Below are 20924 nucleotides of genomic sequence, written 5' to 3'. Positions count from 1 at the left end.
AGTCACATTGATCGGGTGATGTTTCCTTATACAGATGGATAATGATCCAAAACACACAATCGAAGCAACCCGGGAGTTTGTGAAAGCAAAGACGTGGAATATTCTTAAATGGCCAAGTCAGTCACCTGATCTTAACCTAATTAGGAATTAATTTCATTTGTTGAAGACTAAACTTCAGACAGAAAAGCCCACAAACAAACAGCAACTGAAAGTCGCTGCAGTGAAGACCAGGCAGAGTTTTAAAAAGAAGGAAACCCAACATCTGGTGATGTCGATCAGATCAAGACTTCAAAGCTGTTGTTGTCAGAAAAGGGTTTTCAACCAAGAATTAAGAATGAACATATTATTTTCAGTTATTTAATTTGTCCAATTACTTTTGAGACCCTAAAATTAAGGGATTATGTTAAAAATGCATTAGTTCCTCACATTTTTATGCATCTTTTCATTCAACCCACTAGATGAAAACTGAAAATTTGAAAAACTTCATCTGAGTTGTTTCATTTAAAATTAATTGGAGTACTGTAAAGAACCAAAATTAGAAAAAAGGTTCTCTCTATCTAAATTTTTATGGACCTAACTGTATAAAAAAAAGAAGATGGAGGATTGTTGGCGGAGTCGAAATCTGCTTTAAAGCTTCTGTGAATAAATTTAAGTGATGTTCCTGCTCTAATGCTTTACTCTAGCATATCCTCTGTGATTTCAACACAACATAAATGTTTTAACTGGGGAAACAGAAACAAATTAGAAAGTGAACATGGATTTTCAGTCTTAGGTTTGACCTTTGACCTTTTAAAAGTCAAACAGTGAAAATCCATCACATTACCTTAGCTTCTTCTGACATTGCAGCCTCTGATACACCGTCCATACTGCTTCACCTCAACTATGTTTCTAAGGCCTGGAACTCATCAGATTCAGTTGCTCTGCCCTTTTATTATACATTCACAGGAAATGTTGCATTTTGTATACATACCGTTATAAAATTATTGTTATTAATAGGGTTATTGCATTTGAAAAATACCAACAGAAGCATTATAAGTGTTAGTTGGCCAGGACGTTGACAGTTTTAGCTGCTTAAACAATTTAAAAGATTAAAAAGAACATCAAAAAGATATAAAAGCATCACTGATGAGCTGCTTGTATCCATGTTAGTATTTGAAGTCCAACATCTCCCTCTAGTGGCCAAATATAAACATGTGTGAGGATGGTGTTAATATAAAATGTGAATCATAGTGTTCCAGTCAGTCATCAGTGTGTCTCTGCACAGCTGTAATTAAAATGTGTTCAGAGGGCCTCAGTGTCTGAATGGTTCCAGTTCAGCTCCATAACAGCAGCGTCCCTGGTTTGATTCCTGTGTTTCAGCTCATATCTGCCTCTCTCACTGAGGGGGACGTCCACTACATGGACATGGATTTGCTCATCTACCAAACTACAGATCACAGAGAACAGAGGACATTTGAACTTTCTTTGTTTTGTTTTGGGTTTTTTTTTACTTTGTTTTCATTTGGTTAACCAACGAATGTTTTATTTTAAAGTATTTTGGGAAAACAGACAAAAAGTTGGAACTCATATTTTATGAAAAAGCTTCGATGATGATGTGTCTGTAGTAATTAGAAAAAGTGAGTCCCCCACCTCTGTGTTTGAACCAATAGAAAGCTGGTGCTCAGAGGAAGAGGGCGGGCTTTACTTGGTGTCAGTGACAGAAATGAAAAGAAGCTCAAATGAGTGAGAAGGACGATGAAGGAAACATCTGTGCTGTGTCTGCTCTGTAAGTAGAATCTCTGTGTTTGTTTGAATTCTTGTACTTTGACTGTCTGCTCTCCTGATAACTGATGATGGAGGAGAAGACATGAAAAACAAATCAGGCTGAATTCAAGTTCAAAACACCACGAGGACCAACTGCAGGTCTGAACTGACTCTTTATCTTTGCTCAGGAGTCGAGGAAACACAGCAGGCAGTGAAAAGCTGAACAGATTTCATCACAGTAGATCTCTTTGTGAGAGTTTTCATTCAATTATGTTATTTTCTTCTTCTTCTTCTTCTTTGTTCTTTGTTGCCACACAGAGAAGAGCAGCTACCTGAAGGCAACAATAGTCGTTTATCTTACATTTACTTCCTTACTATATATGACTCTGGATACTGTTGCTCCTGTGAAAAGAAAGCCTCAAATTTAGAAGTACTTGACTCCCTCGTATAAATCTCAAATGTGGAACTTAAAACAGATAATGTGTGCGCTGGAGAGGAAATGGTGTCTCACTAATTTGGAAGATTGTCATTTAGCCTGCAAAAGTAGTTTGCTGCTTTATTTACAAACAAACAAACAAACAAACAAGTCATCAATAAAGTTAAAACATCTTACTGCACATCTTGGTTATAGAAAGATTTAAAGAAAATAAGAACAACCAGAAATTTTATGACTGTAGTCAGGCTGACAAAAAGTCAGCGCTCTCTTGAGCAACCATTTCTTTAATGTTATCTAGTAACTTCATGGAGTTGTTCAAAAATAAAAGTACTATAGCTACTTTCAACACCACTGATATCTATTTAGACTATTTTTCTCCAAGTGATATTTTTGAGTTCAGTAATTACATCCTCCAAACCATCAATGCGTTTTTTTAGAGCCCATTCCTACAAGACTGCTCAAGACTACATCTGACACCAAGAAGGTCTATAAGCTGACACCGATGGCCACAGTTGGTGTTATGTTTTAATTAAAATTTAGTCTTGTGTACCCAGTTTTTTATGAGGAGAATGAAGAGTTGTTATCTTATTCCAATAAAACAATTACTCCAGAAATCTTTGGATGTTGCTAAGAAAGAATGTAACCATTAACAAAAAAAGTAATATTACAGAGGCCTCATAGAGGCACAGTTGTTGGTGCTGTTTGTGTGGAGTTGTTCTTTATGTTCACCTCAAATCAACCTGAGTGTCATTTCTCTTTAGTTCTGATCTCACTGCTGAGCTGCACAACAAACCAAGGTCAGTAACCTTCTTCTGTCACAGTTTAAACCTGAGAAATGCTCACTGATATGACCTGATTGGGTTCATGTTTCACAGTGGATATCTCATATAAACTGATGAAATGAAGGATTCATTAGAGAATTATAACAGTTTTGACAAAAGTATAACAAATCCAATATCTTTATTTATTTATTTATCTTCAAATGTATTTTTCTCATTTTAACCCTCACAGCTCGTCTGACTGTGAGTTCCAGCAGCTCTCAGTTCTTTAAAAGAGACTTTGTGTCTCTGAGCTGTGAGGAGGACGACAGCTCTGCTGGATGGACTCTGAGGAGAAACACAAGCAAACAACAGAGGACTCAGTGTGGAGATGGGTGGGGAAAACCAACTGGTTCCTCCTGTAGCATCAGGAACCTCTTTCCATGGGACAGTGGAGTTTACTGGTGTGAGTCCAGAGAGGGTCCCATCAGTAACATGGTTAACCTGACAGTCACTGGTAAGCTGAGTGTGTGGAGTTAGTGTTGATGAAGCTGTGTGTAAATGGATGAAATGCTGTAGTTTGTCTCTGTGTTGAGGTGGATCAGTGATCCTGCAGAGTCCTGTCCTCCCTGTGATGGAGGGAGATGACGTCACTCTGCTCTGTAAAACAAAGACCACTCCCTCCAACCTCCCAGCTGCTTTCTATAAAGATGGCTCCCTCATCAGGAAGCAGCCTACAGGTCACATGACCATCCAGCATGTTTCCAGGTCTGATGAAGGCCTCTACAAGTGTGACATCAGCGGTCATGGAGAGTCTCCATCCAGCTGGATCACTGTCACAGGTGACACACTCACCTGTCTGTGTTTCTGCAGCTTTCAACATTCACAATGTGACGACAACTTAATGACTGTGTTTGCTTTATTTTAGGGGAACACACCACCACACCTCCTCCTACATCCACACCTCCACCTAAATCTACCTCCGCTCCTGTTCTCTCTGTGTTGTCGTCTGTTGGATCAGTCTGTGTTTTGGTTCTACTGGTGTTACTGGTTCTGCTGGTGAGACGATGTGTCCACAGGAAACCTGAAGGTGAGACTCAGAAAATTGCATTTCAGATGTGTGGTTTACCTTCAGGACATAATCTTGGCAGTTATTAAATTTGTTTTGTATTCATACTGAAAGTAGCTCCTGTTTGTTACATATTACAAATGTAGAATTTCTTTGATTAACAGTTCAATTACAGAATTTTATTTTGCTGTTAAATTTTGATCATTTCAGCTCAACAAGAAAAAGCACGAGAAGAATGCATTGCAGATGACATCACGTACAGTTATGTTAAAAAATCCAAACAGACAACCAAACATAACAGAGGTATTTTTTTTCCTTTTTTTGATGAATTGTTTGAAATATATTTTTATTAAATGAGAACTCTAACATGGAGATAAAATCCTTGAATTATACCCATGAAAACTGGAACATAAACTACTTGGATCAACAGCAGCATTATTGCTGGTCAGGTGATTGCATTACAAAATATTAAAAAGCTCCAGCTGTACAATTATGGTTCAGATTTCTAGTTCAATGACTCCAATTAGTTGAGGTGAAGCACAGACAGCTAAGAGCTATAGCTCTAATTGAAGGAAATTGCCGTCCCGGGTTTCCTCCGTGGCGTGAGCGATAAGCAGAGTTTTGTCCTTTCCTTCTAAGATTCCTAATTATTTAAAGTAACACTCAGGTATGCCGTTCAGCTGGGTTAGTTACAGCGCCGGGAGCAGCTTGGGAGAACAAGGAAACACAGACTGCTTCAGGTTGCCTTCCCAAATCAACTCAAAGGTTTATTTGATACACAGCAGTTTATATAGATGAAAAAAAAGGTTCGTGTGTCAGCTTTCCCAGTTCAAACCGGTACAGACCAAATAAGGAAACGTCTTCCTGCCTTGTGAGCAAAGAAGTATCCTGTGTGTAGTTTATCAGCTCAGCTACAATTTATGATCATCCCAGCAAAATACACTCCTAGACATAAAATACAGAGTTCTTTCATTAGTGAATTCTGAAACAAACCACCTAGCCTTTAACGAGCCTTTTCCAGGAGATAAAGAAAAAGGGAGGATGGGAGTAAGGAAGTGGTCTCATCTCTGTGGTGTTTTCGACCTTGGGGTACCAGCTTGTGAGTCCTACACATTAATTCTTGGGTCACAGAGAAAGAGAAAAACAACTAGTAGTTGGGCCTTATTGAGTAACAGTTTTCCTGTATAAAACAATATCCTGTAAATGCTACTATGGTATCAAAATACCTAACAGTTCCCCTCTTTTATTATTTTTAAAAATAATAACTCAAATAGAAAGGAAAAATCACAAATGTAATAACATAATATAAAAAGCAAATCATAAAATGTAATAGTTCACAACCTAATGTTCAATATACACATCAGGAACATCATTGGTAACATCTGGCACATCCTCAGGATCAATTTGTGCTAATTGCAAATACATTGAAGTGGCTGTACTGGTAGCTATATGGGTTATCATTGAAAATGTGGCTTGCAGAAATGTGAACAGGGTTGCACTTTACAATATGAAATAGTAAATAAAAATCCTAAGGTTAATGCAGTAGATATGATTAATAACCTAAATATATAAAAAAGACAGTTCTTCAGTCGTCTTCTGGCCTGGTCCCAGGTTCGAGAGACACAGAATAAGCGTCGTATGATGACAATGGGCATTTCATTTTCTCCATTATCAGGATGGAATGAGTCTGGCTTTATCAGGTTAGACATCATGTGGTACTTTTGGCTTTCTGTTCCTGCTGGATGTTTGAGTACCTTGTTGTTGTTCTTTCAGGCGTTGTGTGTTAATCAGTGATTGCGTGTGTGCACTGGATCCGGGCGCTGGCTCGCCTGAGATGTCATCTACCCGTGTGTGTTTATTTGCTCTAGTTCCGGGCGCTGGCTCGCCGGAGATGTCGTCTGCTTGATCCGACGCCTGAGATGGTCCGATTGGGCTGGTCTTAACCCTGCTGGCATGAATCCACTGAGGTTGTCCGTCTGTGAGGATGCTGGTTCTTCGTCACTGCCAGTACAGTCTGGGGCTGGAACACGCGCGGCCTCCCAGAGAGTCCTTGGTTTTAGTGGCTTCTCCAACATGCGTCTCCTTGTCTCCACTGGTGGAACTGTGGAGGGGAAAGGCTGAGAGAGACAAACTTTCTGATAGTTATTATTCAGTTTTTCTATCAGGTTGTGAACATCAGTGGACAATGCAATATACATCACCTTCTACTAGCGGTGCCCCTCTGGAAGCTGACCATGGTGTTGGAAATAGTCTTATTTCAAATGGAGATAATTTGGTTACTGCAGATTGAGTCATTCCAATCTCACAGAGGACTTGAGGAAGTAATTTGACCCAGGTCATTAAAGTTTTAGCACACTTTTGAATTACTTCTAATGTGAATGAAGATCCTCTATCACTGTTAATCTGGTGAGGTATTCCGAATCTGGGTATTATTTCATTGCTCAACTTTTGATAGACTACTTCTGCAGTTTCTTTTGAGGTTGGATAAGCTTCTACCCATTTACTAAATTGATCCACTATTACCAGTAAGTACTTGATGCTTCCTTGTGCTGGCATATGTGTAAAATCAATTTGTAATGTATGAAATGGAAAATCTGGTTGTGGTAAATGCTGATGTTTCGCTTTTGATTTTCCTACATTAGTTCGTGCACATGTTAGACAGGTTGCTAATATGCGTTTTACTGCGTGTGATGTTTTCTCAATTACAAATCTTGATTTTATTGCCCCTATTACCCCTCTTTGTCCGACATGACTCACACAGTGAAAATGTCGGGCAAGGACTGGCATCAGGGAATATGGGAGGGCAATCAAACCCTTAAGATTTTGTATAAGCCATCTCTGTCATCTAAGGTACAGTCATTATTCTCCCAATAGGTGTAATCACATGCAGAGGCTTGCTCTTGTATGAATTTTAAATCAACATTTGTGTCTAAATAGTCTGGGAGTTTAACAAGTGGCAGCTGTAGGGGCACAGATAATACTTCCTGCGGAGGTGGGAGCTGTGATGCAGCTGCAGCCTTGGCTGTCACGTCTGCTAAGGCGTTACCTGTTGCTTCGTCTGTGTCAGCTGTACTGTGTCCTTTCGTTTTTACAACTGCAACGGCCGATGGCAGCTGTATAGCCTGAAAAAGTCTTTTAACAAAATCACAATTTAGCAATTTATTTTCCATCAGCAGATCTAAATCCTCTCTGTCTCCACAATGTGCCAAAGTCATGCACAACGCCAAATGCATAGCGGCTGTCTGCGCAAATTGTCACATGCTTATCCAAATGTAGCTCACAGGCGTGTATTAAAGCCATGAGCTCTGCTTTTTGTGCTGAGTGAAATGGTAATGAGTGAGCCTCTAGTATGATGTCAGGCACTGTTACCACTGAATAGCCACAAAGAAATGAGTTGTCACTCGGCCTTGAACAGGACCCGTCCACATAAACCGTGGCTGAGTCTGAGATAGGTGTTTGCTCTAAATCTGGACGTGGTGCTGTGGATTCCTGTATACGTGTCATGCAGTCATGATCATCAAGCATGTCTGAGCCATCCTGTCGGTCAGAAGAACACAGCATAGGATCAATAAATGTGAGATTTGCATATGTTGTTTAGTTATGTTTGCTAGAATGGTCGTGACCTGGTGATTGGTGTGTAGAATAGTGTCATGTGAGAGTGTGAGCTTCTCGCAGTCCCTTATCATGATAGAGCAAGCTGCTACTGCCCTCAGGCAGGCCGGCATTCCTGAACAATTCAGGCAGCACCTTTGAGTGGCGGAGGTCAGCACTCCCTTTAATGCATTGAAAGAGACAGTCATTTCTGTGGATCACAGTATTCGAGGAGGCTTGTCTTTTTTGCAGCATTCACGCAGAATGTGGTCATGAAAAGAACAGTCTGGTATCCACTGTCTGCAATAGTTCACCATGCCTAAGAAGGACGACATGTCCTTCTGTGTAGTGGGACGAGGGACGGAGGTCACAGCTTTGACCCTGTCTGCAGTCATGGAACGTTTTCCGTGAGACAGTGTGAATCCCAAATATTGAACAGAAGTCTGACAGTACTGCATTTTCTTTGCTGATGCTTTGTGGCCAGTCTTTTGGAGGTGCTGGAGAAGCATGTGTGTAGCAGTTTGACACAGTTTTTTCACTTTCAGCACAGAGGAGGAGGTCATCCACATGTGGATCAGGGTGCAGCCCTGGAGGAGTGAAGCACCATTGAGAAAGCAGCAGAGCTGTCTATCATGCCTTGGGGCAAACGAGTCCAAGTGTACTGCTTATTTCTATGTGTGAATGCAAATAACGGCTGTGTGTCACAGGTACTGAGAAAAAGGAGCGGAGCATAAATCCACCACGGTAAAATGTGTATGCAATGCATGTCAATATGCTGTGAACATCTGAAACGAGAGGTGGCAGAGGAATGTTGACTGCATTAATTTGCCTTAAGTCTTGTATGAAACGCCATACGCCAGGTTTGTTAGGCTTTGGCACAGGATTGACAGGAGTGTGGGCTTTATTACTCCTGTAGTCAATAAATCTCCTATCATGACATCTAGGACTGCGGCTTTTTCCGTGGAAATGGGATGCTGCTTGACATATACTGCTTGTTGTGTTTTAATAGGTGTACGTGATAAAGTGTACAGTCAATAAATCCTATATCATTCTCACTTCTTGACCACAATGTCATATTCTGGTATTCAGCTGGCAACATAAGTGCAGAAATAGTACAGTGGATAGGATAGGTTAGATCTATGTGACGACATGGTGTAGTTATATCATAACCTATGTCTGAGTTATGTGACAAAATCACTGTTTGACCTTCACTTGTGTGAGCAGTTATCATGTTGTTGAACAGTGTGAGAGAAACAAAAGTGTGGCTCCCAGTCATGGGATTACCTGTTAGTGGCGTCTGTACACGTTTTTTTGGCACAGTGTGTGACATAGAGTACCGGACAAAAAGGATGTTGAGTTCATTCTCTGCTGAGGGTCCAGCTGACACAGAGGATGTTCCTTCTCCATCATGTCGGTACATAGGGCAGAGAAAACATAAGCTGTTATCAGTGTCAGCAAACATTTCACCCTTTATGTTAAATTAAATACACAAATTCATTTTTGCTCTGGGTGTCTGCGGCTGCTGGAAAACTGAGCTAAATTTGCACCTCTAGCTTGTCCAACAGTGCATAAAGCGTTTTATAAATACTAGGATGGATTCATCAGGCTTCTGTTTACACATAGTTACTGCATTTAAGTCAATTTTGTCTCTGGACATTGTTAGCAGGAATTTCTTTAGATTCTTAAAGAAATCGGCGACTTTGTCATTATTTACCCTCCTTTTGTCCATAGCGGTAACATTTGATGCATCACGTCGCGGCATTCTATCATATATTTTCTACAGGACTTTTTAAGCAGACTACTTTTCTTATCACAAATGATATTCAACATTTCTACTGACCTGTTTTCTGGCGATAATCGTTCGGGATAAGGCTCCGGAAATAAATTAGAATGCATTGAACTTCTTAAGTTGTAAACAAAGTCAGTCACATAAGCACTCCCGCATGTTCTGGATACGTGATCATGGACGTCTTCACCGATTCGCGGACGTAGGTTACACGTAACCGGAAATGGGAGTTATACTGAGCCGTTATTTGAGACTTTATTTTGTATTTTATTAATTTTTGGTTTTACAGGTACTTTAGATTTTTTTATCGGACCTGTCTGTGGTCTTTGAATAATTCTGACCCATGTTCAGTGATTTCCAGAGGGGTTTACACGCTAGGAGGATTTAGGTTAGTATTTTCGCTGCGGCACAGCTGAGGTCACTTTAAATTTATTGCTAGCAATTTTTTGTTTGTGTGAGCAACTCTCGCTTAACGAGCAACTTCTCGTAAAACAACAGGCAACTTCCTGTGTCTTTCTGCTTTTAATTTACTGCTTTTAACCCTTGTATGGTAATCGGGTCTGTGAGACCCGTTCAACTTCTCCCTGTGTCACTCTTTGGTGAGCAACTTCTCACTTAACGAGAAGTATTTAAGACAACAGGCAACTTCCTGTGTCACTCTTTGGTGAGCAACTTAAACAAAATTAAAATATTCAAGACAACAGGCAACTTCCTGTGTCCACCAACACCACACAAGGGTTAATTTACTTTATTCGGGGACTGAGGAAGTCGTCAGTGTATCTCTCTGGATCACTAAGTGAAACTTCGTCAGCATATCCCGTTTCTTTATGGATCAATCACTGAGAGAGGTATAATAGGTCTTTATATAAATATGAAAGACGCATATTTACCTTCTGTCAGGGATCCCACTTCTGACACCAAAATTGAAGGAAATTGCCGTCCCGGGTTTCCTCCGTGGCGTGAGCGATAAGCAGAGTTTTGTCCTTTCCTTCTAAGATTCCTAATTATTTAAAGTAACACTCAGGTATGCCGTTCAGCTGGGTTAGTTACAGCGCCGGGAGCAGCTTGGGAGAACAAGGAAACACAGACTGCTTCAGGTTGCCTTCCCAAATCAACTCAAAGGTTTATTTGATACACAGCAGTTTATATAGATGAAAAAAAAGGTTCGTGTGTCAGCTTTCCCAGTTCAAACCGGTACAGACCAAATAAGGAAACGTCTTCCTGCCTTGTGAGCAAAGAAGTATCCTGTGTGTAGTTTATCAGCTCAGCTACAATTTATGATCATCCCAGCAAAATACACTCCTAGACATAAAATACAGAGTTCTTTCATTAGTGAATTCTGAAACAAACCACCTAGCCTTTAACGAGCCTTTTCCAGGAGATAAAGAAAAAGGGAGGATGGGAGTAAGGAAGTGGTCTCATCTCTGTGGTATTTTCGACCTTGGGGTACCAGCTTGTGAGTCCTACACATTAATTCTTGGGTCACAGAGAAAGAGAAAAACAACTAGTAGTTGGGCCTTATTGAGTAACAGTTTTCCTGTATAAAACAATATCCTGTAAATGCTACTATGGTATCAAAATACCTAACACTAATGACGCATACTTTCAATTTTATTTTATTTACCTAAATTACAACAATAGTCGCCTCAATTTGCTTTATATTGTAAGGTAGACCCCACAATGGTACAGAGAAAAACCCAACAATCATATGACCCCCTATGAGGAAGCACTTTGGAGAGCGTGGGAAGGAGAAACTGCCTTTTAACAGGAAGAAAGCAAAAGACATGCCGTGGAAGAGAGCCAGAGATTAATAACACGTATGATTCAGTGTAGAGAAGTCTAATTTCTGTTTCTTACAACTATTTCTGTTGTAAAGTTGGACATTTTAACACATCTATGGAGACATTCTCACTGTACGAAATGCCAAAACTGCAGTTTTGGTATTTCGTCTTCATTCTACTGGAATTGAGGGTGTGATATCATGTAATTTGACTCTGCTGTATAGTCCTATTTTGAAGCAAATTCCCCAACTGAAGATTTTAGACATGCCGTTTTTATGTCTTATTGAAAATAAAGGTTTGTCTCTGTATTTGTATAGACAGGAGCTTCAAAACACACCTTATATTAAACTGATGAGGTAGCAAAACACAAATCCAAATGGGAAAGTCCAAAATGAAAAAAACGAAAGCTCGCTGGCGTTAGGACACGTAGAACAGGAACTTAAACATGGACAGAAACAGTACAGCAGTAACAGAATGATCGTAACAGTGTGATATGGCAATGACAAGAGGGAAGAGAGCACAAAAAGATAAACAAAATATAAACAAACAAATGATAAACAAAAATACACAAAAAGAGAAGCGAAATTGAAGACAACACATACAAGATATAGGTTTGCAAATAAAACAGGAAACTGAGCCTAAGATGCAAAAAAACGACTCAAACCTACAAACTAGACACAGAACATCAGTAAACAAACACGGACACAAGATTAACTAACACCATTAGCTAAGAACTAGAAACACAGATAACAAAAAACTCAGAGACACTAGGAAATATTAAACTATACTCCAAAGATTAAATACTAAAATAGTTAAAGAACATAATTTCCTTCACAAAGCCAAAAATAAATATTGAACCCACAAAAATTCTAAACCCAAGGTTAATGACCCGTGGACCCCAAGAGCTTGTAAGAATACTTTGGTCAAGCTTCACAATGCAGCAACATTTTTGGAATGTATGTGTTTAAGGACACGATGTTCTCTGACCTGAACCTCTCCAAGAGTTTCACTTGGTGTTTGTTTGCTGCTGATTGTTTCTGACTGTGATTAACGATGATTCATATAAGGGATGAGAACTTTATGAAGCATGTGAGAGATGGTCAGAGGTAGAATAATGTGTATAGTTGTGAGAAGAAAACCAACATCTTACTGATTTGAAATTTGGAATTACTTTTTTACAATTATATTGAAATTAACATTAATTTTTTTTAATTTTATTTATTTTCTTTGTCTAAATCTAAAAGGTTCCGAGGTTGTTGTTCTGTGTGCTAGATTGTGTACTTGTGGTCTGTGGTTGACTGAAGCTAACAGCTCTGCAATCATCCAGCATCCTGTATAAGATGAAAAAGAAGGTTTAACAAAAAGGGTGCAGGTGTCGCATCGCTTAGATGGTGTTAGATTTAGTTGTTGAATTTAAAAACAGAATAACAATTGGATTTAGTCAAATTACTCAAATTGTTGTAAAAGTAATTTGGACTTTTAACTTTTGTTGTTTGAATAGAAAAAGTAAATTTTTTGTAGTGAAGATTTCTACAGCATTTGTGTTTGTATTTGTATTTAAATGATCAGCTCTCAGCTGTTCTGCACTGATGTCCTCTGTGTGTTTTTATTGTGCAGAGTCTGATACAGATGCAGTTTATTCAACAGTGAAAATTGACGATGTCATCAAAGAGAAGAAAAACAGATCAAAGACGAGAGGTACAGCTGCTCTTCTTTGTCTCCATCATGGTTCTCTTCTGTGGACAGGAACTGAAGCTTTGAGTTAATCTACATGCTAACATAAGAACGCTAATGCACTGATGGTCAGTAGGTCTGTTAATTATATCCAAAATGTTAAGTAGCAAGCTAATATTTACTAATTGGCAAACAGCAGACGGAAATATTGAGTCCTATAATGTTTTTTTTGGTTTGGTTAGTCACCTGGAGTTTAGAAATTACAATTAGCCAGCTTACAATTAGCTAGCTTACAATTAGCCAGCTTATACGCACCCAAGATAATAAATTGTTCCCACAAGGTAACACATCACCCTGGCAGTCTGTCCAGGATGTATTCCGCCTCTTGCCTTATGACAGTTGTGATACGTTCAAAAATTACCTTTGAGAAAACAACAAGGTCCATTGTTGTTACCATCAGTGTGAGAAGCAGCTTAAAATAAATCAGTGATATTTAGAAAATATGTGTCTGGGCAGCTGACGTGATTCATCGTTGTGCAAAATAAAATTTCCAATTCCAACTTTAACCATGGAAGATTAAATATTTGTGAACTAACTTGAAATAAATCCTGCTGAACTTGGAGGTCTATAAGATAGAACACAATAAAAATGCATTAGACATCCAACTAAAAGAATGAATTAATAGTTAATTCATAGAACTCAACCCATTCTGTGATAACAAACTAACAGGTAAACAATGTATTGTGGACAATCAGCAGACCTCCCACAGGCTGATACATGAGTAATAACAATACATGCACACTGTAGAGGAACATTTCATTTAAATGGAAAAGTTAAATTTTCCATTGCCAGGATTCATTCAGGGACAAGAAAGCTAGTCTTCTCTTTTTAACAAGTATTTGCGTCTTTTTCACCCCGGATATAATTTTTTTCAGGCACACTTTAATACCTCATGTTTTCATGCTGTTCTGGTCTGTCAAATGCAAACAAACAGAATTCATACAACACTGCTAATAAAAAATAAAAATATTTAAAAACTTCACCAAAACACCCAACATATCTCTATCCAAAGTCAAGACCTGGAAGCAGAGCTGACATGCCTCTCTGCAGCTTTCACATCCTGTCATCACAAAAAAAAAACATCTCCACAAAAACCGTGTCAGCTCTCAGAGCACCAAAAATAATTTCCTGAAAATGAGGAATAAACTATCTTAGCATTGTGGGTTCATATATGAAACAGTTTTCTTAGTTTCTTACTTCTTAATAGCCTACGCTCAGGTCCACCTTAAATAGATCAGATTTGAGGTAGGTTGTAATGGTTGGCAGCGCCGTAACTGAACATTTCTTGATGCATGCTCAATCATCCAGGTAAGTAAATCCCAAAAGGTTGATTCTGTTCATCTGGACATAACGTTTTGTGGGAGAAACGTTTCGTCACTCATCCAAGTGAATTCTTTAGTCATGATCAAGGAACTGACCTCCCAGCCCAATGTTCATTCAGTGGGCTAGGTTACATTATTGTACAAATGTACTGTTTATGAGACACCTGGATAAGTGACGAAACGTTTCTCCAATCGAAAACGCTACATTCAAATGAACAGAATCAACCTTTTAGGCATAACTGAACATGTGAGTAAAATGCCCAGATGTGCTTGCTGTCTTGTTTAGGCACAAACATAAGTTGTTAGCATCGTGAATGTGTTGTTAGAATAAAATGTCTGAAGAAACAGACTGAAGAGACCAAATGTCCTTTAATGCAATGAAGCAAGTTCTGCATGTTTAACCGCAGCATCTACTTCCTGTTGTTGATTCTAGCCTGAAGCTGAAAGGACTTTTCACCACAGTGAGTTCTGGTTTGTCCAATGGCAGTGTTGATGCTGTGAGAACTTGTTTGTTTGGTGCTCTGTGGTGAAGTGTGTCAGACTGCACTGAGATGAAGGTGCAATCTCTGTGGTTGTGCACCTTGTTTTTCACACAAACACCTACAAGTTCTATGCAATTAATTCTTGTTTCTCAGCAGAGGTGTAAAGAAGAAAAAAACTGTGAAAACCTGCAGCTAGTTGCAGAAGATCTAACTTAATCTCTGCATGATCAAACTATATAAGAATACTATTGTACCTGAAATATAATTTTTGTTTATCTGTGTGGGGGTTTTCCTGCAGAGACTGACACAGCTGTAGTCTATTCGGCAGTGAGAACTGAGGACATCGATTATGGACAAATAGCTGTTACACCAAAAAGGAAAAGAGGTACTCTTTATGTTCTGGTGTTCATGCTAAGCTAAGATAAGATAAGCTAAGCTAACTAAATCATTTATTAAGCTCAGGATATCAAACAGTTTTATCATCATTTGAGGAAGAAAAATGTTTTTTACTATACATTTAAAGTATAAAACAGAATGTACAGTGGGGGAATTATTTATTTGATTCTCTGCTAAATTTGTAAGTTTGCTCACTTACAAATAAATGAAGTCTATGTTTTTTATGTTTTAATTTTAATGGAGAGAGACATAATATCAACCAAAAATAATAAAAGAATAGACAAATTAATATTATTAAAGTTATAAATGGATTTGCATGTCATTGAAGGAAATAATATTAGATCCCAATCAAAATGTGATTTAGCAGTTGGTGGAGAAATCCTTGTTGGGAAGGGCAATTATTTGTTATAAGTCACCAGGTTTGCACACATCTCAGGAGTGACTTTGACCCACTCATCTTTACTGAAACCCTCTAAATCCCTTAGTTTTCTTGGCTTCACCTCAAAACATCAGCTCCCTCCTCAGATTTTTAATAGAACTGTTCTAGGCCACTCCATGACCTTTTGCAATTCCTTTTTTTGCCTTTCTTGTTTGTTTTGGGTAACTGAAACGCTGGAAAACCGATGCCTGACCGATCTTCAGTGTTCTGGCTGAAGATTGGTCAGGCATAGAGATTCTGTTCCTAGGTTCTCTTCGCTTCCAAGATGGTGCTCTAGAGGGTCGCATCCATTGACGTTGTTCTGTATCCTTAGCAGAAACACAGGCCCAAATCGTAATGATACCACCTCTTTGGATCATACTCGGCATTTCTCTTCCTCCAAACACAGCAACTTGAGTTAATGCCAGAAAGTTGATTTTGGTTTCTTCTTCTTTGAAAAATTTCAGTGTTCAAAGTCAAAAGTCAAAGTCAACTTTATTTGTCAATTCTGCCACATGTACAGGACATACAGAGAATAGAAATTCCGTTACTCTCAAACCCTAGATGAAATAGCAAATGAACATTTAAATATAAGAGAGTGATTAAAAAATGCAAATTCACTGGTAAACCTAAGACAGCCTGAACATTGGCCTTTTTGAGCAGGGGAACCATGTGGATTGTGAAAGAGTTACAGTGGGGCAAAAAAGTATTTAGTCAGCCACCGATTGTGCAAGTTCCCCCACTTAAAATGATGACAGAGGTCAGTAATTTGCACCAGAGGTACATTTCAACTGTGAGAGACAGAATGTGAAAAAAAAATCCATGAATTCACATGGTAGGATTTGTAAAGAATTTATTCGTAAATCAGGGTGGAAAATAAGTATTTGGTCACCTCAAACAAGGAAAATCTCTGGCTCTCACAGACCTGTAACGTCTTGTGTAAGAAGCTTTTCTGTCCCCCACTCGTTACCTGTATGAATGGCACCTGTTTGAACTCATCATCTGTATAAAAGACACCTGTCCACAGCCTCAAACAGTCAGACTCCAAACTCCGCCATGGCCAAGACCAAAGAGCTTTCGAAGGACACCAGGAAAAGTATTGTAGACCTGCACCAGACTGGGAAGAGTGAATCTACAATAGGCAAGCAGCTTGGTGTGAAAAAATCAACTGTGGGAGCAATCATCAGAAAATGGAAGACATACAAGACCACTGATAATCTCCCTCGATCTGGGGCTCCACGCAAGATCTCATCCCGTGGGGTCAAAATGATCATGAGAACGGTGAGCAAAGATCCCAGAACCACACGGGGGGACCTGGTGAATGACCTGCAGAGAGCTGGGACCAAAGTAACAAAGGTCACCATCAGTAACACACTACAACGGCAGGGAATCAAATCCCGCAGTGCCAGACGTGTTCCGCTGCTGAAGCCAGTGCATGTCCAGGCCCGTCTGAAGTTTGCCAGAGAGCACATGGATGATACAGCAGAGGATTGGGAGAATGTCATGTGGTCAGATGAAACCAAAGTAGAACTTTTTGGTATAAACTCAACTCGTCGTGTTTGGAGGAAGAAGAATACTGAGTTGCATCCCAAGAACACCATACCTACTGTGAAGCATGGGGGTGGAAACATCATGCTATGGGGCTGTTTTTCTGCCAAGGGGACAGGACGACTGATCCGTGTTAAGGACAGAATGAATGGGGCCATGTATCGTGAGATTTTGAGCAAAAACCTCCTTCCATCAGTGAGAACTTTGAAGATGAAACGAGGCTGGGTCTTCCAACATGACAATGATGCAAAACACACCGCCCGGGCAACAAAGGAGTGGCTCCGTAAGAAGCATTTGAAAGTCCTGGAGTGGCCTAGCCAGTCTCCAGACCTCAACCCCATAGAAAATCTGTGGCGGGAGTTGAAAGTCCGTGTTGCTCAACGACAGCCCCAAAACATCACTGCTCTCGAGAAGATCTGCATGGAGGAATGGGCCAAAATACCAGCTACTGTGTGTGCAAACCTGGTAAAGACCTATAGTAAACTTTGACCTCTGTTATTGCCAACAAAGGTTATGTTACAAAGTATTGAGTTGTATTTTTGTTATTGACCAAATACTTATTTTCCACCCTGATTTACGAATAAATTCTTTACAAATCCTACCATGTGGATTCATGGATTTTTTTTTCACATTCTGTCTCTCACAGTTGAAGTGTACCTCTGGTGCAAATTACTGACCTCTGTCATCATTTTAAGTGGGGGAACTTGCACAATCGGTGGCTGACTAAATACTTTTTTGCCCCACTGTAAATACATCCTGGTGTAATGTGTTACCAGTGTTGTTCTTGGTGACTGTGGTCCTAACTGCCTTCAGATCATTAACAAGCTACTCCTGTGTGGTTTTGGGCTGATCCACTGTCTTTCTCATGACCATCTTTACCCTCGGAAGCAAGAAAAACATGGAACTCCAAACAGAACATGATTGATGGTCCTTACGTTTAACTTTGAGTCTTGCAAAGCTGCTCTGGAAATAAGCAATGAGAAGAGTTTGGAGATTTTGTATCTATTATCCTGTCCTGTAGAGTCAAAGACAGACAGTTTCCCATCAATCATACCATAAATTACAGCCAAACTTAAAGCCAATAACAGTGTGTCTCTATCAATATACTTCCTTCAGAGCATTAGCTGTAGTAAGCCATATACACTATGTGCTTACTAACTACTGCATTTCCATATTATGACAGTTTAACACTAACTGCCTACAATAAATGCATGTGCATGTTCTTTTAAATCTATCTGCAGCTTTTGATCCAGTAGAAGCGTTTTTTTCTCAACATCTGTAGCTCACAGTAGCAGAGGTTAAATTTTAGGTCCTAGTGTTTTTTCAGTTTAAAATTTACTGGGTCAGAATTTACACACCCACGCCTCACTTCCCTGCTACACAACCACTGTGCACTACTGCTCACCTTTACTCTCTGAAACCTCACTGCTCTCTCACCCAGTGAACATCCCACGTAGACAGAGGGTGAATGCTGTTTCTGTGCCGGCAGAGCACAACAACTAATTGGTCCAATGTTTTCTTGAAATATTTTGCTAGACCCATCAATCTATCCATTTTCTTAGCTGCTTATCTAAATTAGTCACGTGGGGAGCTGGAGCAAAATGGGTTGTATCCTCGTGAGGTATACCCTGGAGAGGTATCCAGTCTATCACACGCTGTCTTTTCTAGGTATGAAATGTGGCTAAATCTTGCAGCAAAGCCACAATTCACTGATAAGACAACAACTAAATATGTACCCAAGTCTATCAAAACAACATCCAGTAGTGAACAGAGGCAATATTTCATGGTTCCTGTTTTTATGGATTGCTGTTTGTCTGAAAAATATTCTGTGAGAAGCTGGAAGCAGCAAAAGATTTGACTTTTAATGTCACTGAATGTATTTGATGCAAACGTTTCAGCTTTGTGGGTTGCAGATTTGACTGGTGTGAATTTCAGAAAGTAGCTACAGCGTGGGCGGTACAGAAGCTCTGTGATTTGTGTCTGAGGTAGTTCTCAGTAAAATCTGAACTGTGTGACGCAGAGAGGTGGAGATTAAAGTTTTGGTTGAACTGCAAAGCTTGTAATCATATTTCATGATGTTTGAACTGTGTGTGTTTGTGTTCAGACTTTAAACCTGAGCCAGACGTCATCTACTCTTTACTGAAGTAGTCCACCAGTCCAACCACTGACGTCCAGCTGCTGGTCTCTAACTGGTCCCACAGCACCTCAGACCAGAGGACATCCACATGTTCAAAATATTTTTATATGTTTGACATCTTTTTCTTGTTAATTTAGACACATATGATTTAAAAATCAATTCTTAAATTTCAACTTGAGTTTAAGTGTGTATTTTCATGCAAATCATGTTTTATGTTCTCAGTAACTTTTCTGTTGTATATATTATTTATGTTTGCTGGCCTTTGCTGACATGGTTATGTCAGCTTAATAAACTTTTGTTCACATTTGTTTTCCTCGTGTGGTTCTGTGGGTTTCACCAAGTTGCAGATGGAAAATTTGACTTCTTCCGGTTTGGTTGTGGCTAACCAATCCTCGCCCCATTTCACTGCAGAAAACAAAGAATAAGCATCAAACCACAACAGAAGCAACATTCAGTGTATACAAAGTGCACGGAAACGTTCAAGTGAAGTGCTGAGTGTCTATAGAGTGAACTAACCCAGAAACCGAACAGTAGCTATGATGAAATAAAAAATGGATTCACATTAACTAATTATTTAATTGTAAGAGAAATAAGAAAATTAACCGCTATAATCTTTTTTTACATTTTTAAATTATTATAACCTCAAAATTTGGTATTTCTGTGTTTGTCAGACACAGCCGTGGGTTAACCTGGTCTATGACAGATGTTTTTACAGCTGTTTGTTTGAGGATTGTAAAACTGTTTATGTCAGCAGTGTTATATTTTATTTATTCATAATTGAATACTAATACTACTATTCAATTCAATAGTAGTATACTATACGAATACTACTATTGAACGCATTGTAAATGTGCTGCCACCTACTGGTAAAACTGAGTGTTACAGAAGACCTTCAGTGTCACTGCTTCACTACAAGCGCGCTAAAATCCCCCAAATCCGACACTCCCCCTGTTTTCTGTCCCGTTACTAATTTCAGATTGTTTACCAACTGTTTGATGACATCAGCTTTTCTGCTGTCTTAAAAGTCATGTTTCTGTTTTTGTCTCTGTTTATTGCCTGTTTCTGTTAAGTATTCATTAATTCAGTGTCCTCTGTTTTTAGAGACCAGCTGTTAGCTTATACTTACAGATACTGAATGAAACAAGTGGCAACACAAACATAGCACTGGTATGATGTAAGCATAGATAATCACTGATTTGGCTATTAGTGTTCAGTATCCATTGATGAGCTTTAATTGGTTGACACATTGTTTTACATTCACGAGTACACAATGTTTTCTTAATTCTGTCATTTATTTTTCAGTGTTGTTGTGTTTGTTTGTTTTTTTTGTTTTACTTTGTTTTGTTTTTTCTAATATCTGCTTTGTTTTCTGACATGTAGAACCGATCATGGTGTTAGGGGTTTAACCACACATGATTGTTTCACTCTCAGGCCTAACCTTCATGTGTATGTTCAGAGTCTTTCCTGGTGGGTATTAAATTTGGTCATCTCAGAATTAAATCTTTGCTCTTTGCTGTTAATGTTCTGCTGGTATCTTCACTGAGTGATGGCCTCAAATATTTGGTTAATGGAGTGCTTTGAACACTGGGATGAAACTTGGAGGCCATGTTGTTTTCTTTTTTTTTGACAGCCAGAATTTACTGTATTTGGATGAGAGGGACATTCTAAGGTATCAGCTAACACTAGCTAGTTAACCTCAACCAGGAAGTAGCGCTGAACACAT

General features: G+C 39.2%; 1 protein-coding gene across 1 annotated transcript; it reads left to right on the top strand.

Annotated features, from left to right (window-relative positions):
• The first annotated feature begins 1734 nt into the window (after window positions 1-1734).
• On the top strand, window positions 1735-19388 carry LOC147334131 (uncharacterized). Its single transcript, XM_086286614.1, has 9 exons — window positions 1735-1765; window positions 2941-2976; window positions 3191-3454; window positions 3534-3779; window positions 3866-4027; window positions 4217-4309; window positions 12782-12862; window positions 15001-15087; window positions 19169-19388. The coding sequence occupies exons 1-9, from the start codon at window positions 1735-1737 to the stop codon at window positions 19210-19212; spliced, it is 1044 nt and encodes a 347-aa protein (XP_086142740.1). The 3' UTR covers window positions 19213-19388.
• Window positions 19389-20924: the final 1536 nt, after the last annotated feature.

This window comes from Aulonocara sp. 'chitande type north' Nkhata Bay, linkage group LG3 (assembly GCF_057382095.1).
Source record: "Aulonocara sp. 'chitande type north' Nkhata Bay isolate Kocher_YH1m ecotype deep benthic linkage group LG3, A_spYH_male_GT1.1, whole genome shotgun sequence".
NCBI lineage: Eukaryota > Metazoa > Chordata > Actinopteri > Cichliformes > Cichlidae > Aulonocara > Aulonocara sp. 'chitande type north' Nkhata Bay.
The sequence above is the reverse complement of the archived record's forward strand: the minus strand, read 5'-3'. Positions and strand labels throughout refer to the sequence as shown.